Source organism: Mandrillus leucophaeus, unplaced genomic scaffold (assembly GCF_000951045.1).
Source record: "Mandrillus leucophaeus isolate KB7577 unplaced genomic scaffold, Mleu.le_1.0 Scaffold219, whole genome shotgun sequence".
Taxonomy (NCBI): Eukaryota; Metazoa; Chordata; class Mammalia; order Primates; family Cercopithecidae; genus Mandrillus; species Mandrillus leucophaeus.
Window position 1 is genome coordinate 597,815 of NW_012102243.1, and position 3,737 is coordinate 601,551.

Below are 3,737 nucleotides of genomic sequence, written 5' to 3' on the forward strand. Positions count from 1 at the left end.
AAGACTTGACTTCCCCAGGAGAATTCAACACAGGGAGAGCGGGGACTGAAAACCCCACGCAGCCCCGAGACCCCCACTCCCCTGGACTCTGCTTTGCTTTGTCTTTTTAAGCAGGAAGTGGAGGAATAAGTCCGGGCCGCATCACACACGTTGAAAATTCTGCCACCCGATCCCGATGTTGGTTTCTCACCTTCCCTTTCTTTAGCTTGATCTTCAAGCACATGGTCATCGTGAAGGCCAAGCTCGGGCAGAATTTCTCGATGGAAATACAGAAATTCAAGGCCGAGAGTGAGGACTACTTGGCGCGCATGTGGCACCGCCTGGCCCTGAACTCGCCGAGCGTGTCTGGAGAGCTGGCCTGCTACAACAGCGCCATCCAGGCCTTGCAGGTGCGAAGCCCTGAGCGTGGGTGCACGTGGTAAAATGTGTCGTTTAGCAAAAGGGAGAACCGTGTGGACAGAAGCTCAGCCGGGACCTGGCGTGGGCGGCACGTAGAGCAGCCACGGCTGATGGTGCAGAGAATGCGCCGTGCGGCCCCGGGCACTCCTCTGGCCGACCAGTCAGGGATGATGGCTGGAGCTGGTTTCAGTGGTCCCTTTCCAGCATGGAGGGGTCGTGGTCAGGTCCTTGTCCCTGAGCAGGGTGAGGGGGCCAGAGGGTGATGCCCCAAGTAGAAGCGCCCTGGAGGCCCAGGGGCCCAGATGGGCGGGTGGCTGCAGGGGGGTGCAGGGCTCTGCAGGGCCCTGGGATGTGGGCGTTCTGGGGACGTTGGCGTCTCTTCCCCACCCCCAGGAAGGCGAGACGGGTGTTCCCCTCGATGCACTTGGGGTGGGCTCGGGAGGAGGTGGGCGCTTTGGCGTTGATTTGATGCCTCTGCTTGTCAGAAGCAAGGGCCATGTGGTGCGTACCCGAGAACTTCATCTCGGGGATGAAAAGGCATCCCAGGCCCCTGGTGTGAAAGGCATGAACCTTTCAACATTAGTGAAGATCTTAAAAGGCTTTTCTGTTACACAGGCTGTTTCTCCGGCTCAGAGCAATCCTCCCCTGAGGTCTTTGGATTGCTCTGGTGTCCAGGCAGCCCTTAGTGTTGGGAACTGAGGATGGCTGGGGGGTCTCTGATGGTGCTGTGTGAGTGCCAGCTCAGGGCTCTGGGCAGTCAAGGCAGATGCCCGGGTACCACCATGGGGGAGCCACAGGGAGCCACTGCGCCTCTCTCCGGGGAGCCAGAGGCCGTGTCGTTCCTCGGCAGTTGCCCTGCTGGGGTTGGTGGGGATCAGGCGAGGACCTGGCCTCCTCCAGGGAAAGCAGGTAGGGCCTGAGGAGGGGAGGCTGCGGGGCGACTGGGGAAGGTAGGACCCAGCTGAGTCGGGCTGGGCGTCGGGGCAGAAGCCCTTGAAAGTGTTTTCTGTCTTCACTTACCCGAGTCCTTCCTCCACTTGTCTGTTTTTGTTAAAGGTACAATGTGATGTTTTTAGTGAATTCTCAGAGTTATATAATCAGCACCCACACACAATTTTAGAAGGTTTCATCACCTCCCAGAAACCCTGCATCCATCAGCACTCACTCCCCCTCCTTCCCTACCCTGCATCCATCAGCACTCACTCCCCCTCCTTCCCTACCTCCATCGGCCCCAGCAAGCTGCGGACCTGGACATTTTCTGTAAACAGAGCCAAGCATTACGTGGTCCTTCATTCAGCATGACATCGCCCAGGGCCATCCCCATCATTCCCATTTAGGGCTGAGTCATATTCCGTTCCGTGTCTCACAGTCCACGCCCGGCTGTTTGTTGTTTCCCATTATCTGCCTGCTGTGACGAAAGGTGCGGTCAGCATTTGCTCCCGAGTTCTGGCGTGGCCCCTCCTCGTCCCCTGGGGGCACAGCCCAGCCCTGGAGTTGCTGGGCACACGGTGGCCCTGTGTGGGGCCATGAGATGAAGTGCCAGATCGTCTCCCACAGCGGCCTCACAGGGTTGCTTTCCCACCTGCCGGCTGTGAGCTGCGGTTTCTCCACACGCTCACCAGCTCTCGATGTCGTCCGACGGTTCTGGCTGTGCCGGTGGGTGTGAAGGGGGTGTCTCCTCGTGTTTGGTTTGCCTGCATTTTCCCAGCCACTCATGATGGGGTGCATATTCCCACGTGCTCATGGGCCATTTGTAGGTGGTTGGAGAAGTGTTCATTGCAGTCCTTTGCCTGTTTTTAATCTGGTAGTTTGGTTTTCGTTGCCTTATAGGAGCTCATGGTGTATTGTGGATGCAGGTTCTTTAGCAGGAGCATCATCTGCAAACCCTTTCTCATTCTGTGAGCTGCTTTTTCAACCACTTCTTCACTTCCTGGATGGCATGATTTGTGGCACAAACATGTTTTAAATTGTGATGAAATTCTAGTTGTCTGTTTCTTGTTTTGTTGCTTGTGTTTCTGGCGTTGTATCTGCAAAACTGTTGCATAACCCAAGGTCTTGAAGATTTGTTCCCGTTTTCCTCTGAGTTTTATAGTTGTAGCTGTTACATTTATGAGTTATACGGTGTGAGGCAGGGTCCCCGGCACTCCTCAGCCTGTGGACGCCGGTGGCCCCACACTTCTGTTGAGAAGATGACCTGCTCTCCCTTGAACCTCCCCATCAGGGCCAAGGCCCTCCCCAATGTCCGTAGCTTTTGTGGGAGCCACCGCCAGCCTCCACAGCTGCTCCCTTCCTTCCCCATCCATGGCATCCTTCACGTGGCTCCCAGGCCCCACCACCTCACCAGTTCCCCATCCTTCTCCCCTTCCCACCTCTTCATGACAGAGGAGGCCCTGGGCTAAGGGCAGGACCTTGGCCATCTGATCTCACCCCACGTCCTGAACTAAACATGGCTGCCGCCCATTTTCCCCACAAGCAATTCTCTAGCCCAGACCCTGCCCCTAGACCTGTGAATCCTGCTGCCTGCCTGGCCCCGCCCTGGGGCCAGCGTCTCACCCAAAACCAAACGCCTGCTTTTCCCACCGTTCTTCCTCTTGCCTTTCCCCTTGGGATGTTGCAGCTCCATCCTCCAGTGGCTGGACTCACACCCAACACCCACAACAAACCCACGCCTTGCACCTAGACCCACAGACACACGCGACATAACAGCCCACAGCTGCAACCCAGAGACACCCCACAGGCCGCAACTTCACACCTGTAACTTCACACACTTCTCATGTACACCATTCACTCCCAATACCCCCAAACACAACTCACACCCCACATCCCACACACACCCCACATCCCACATTCAACACACACCCCACATCCCACACACACACACACCCCAACACACCCCACATCCCACACACACCCCACATCCCCCACACACACACACCCCAACACACCCCACATCCCACTCACACCCCAAATCCCACACACACCCCACATCCCACACACACTCCACATCCCACATTCCACACATACCCCACATCCCACACACACACCACTCACACCCCACATCCCACACACACACCACTCACACCCATATCCCACACACACCAGTCACACCCACATCCCACACACACCAGTCACACCCCACATCCCACACACACCACTCACACTCCACATCCCACACACACCAGTCACACCCACATCCCACGCACACCACTCACACCCCACATCCTACACACACCCCACTCACACCCCACATCCCACACACACCACTCACACCCATATCCCACACATACCACTCACACCCCACATCCCACACACACCAGTCACACCCCACATCCCACACA

General features: G+C 57.0%; 1 protein-coding gene across 1 annotated transcript in view; it reads left to right on the forward strand.

Annotated features, from left to right (window-relative positions):
* Positions 1-3,737, forward strand: part of CFAP46 (cilia and flagella associated protein 46) — a 157,857-nt gene that overhangs the window by 78,980 nt on the left and 75,140 nt on the right. Inside the window, 1 exon segment of the mRNA XM_011980848.1 lies at positions 206-389. Within this exon segment, the coding sequence (XP_011836238.1) occupies positions 206-389 (184 nt within the window).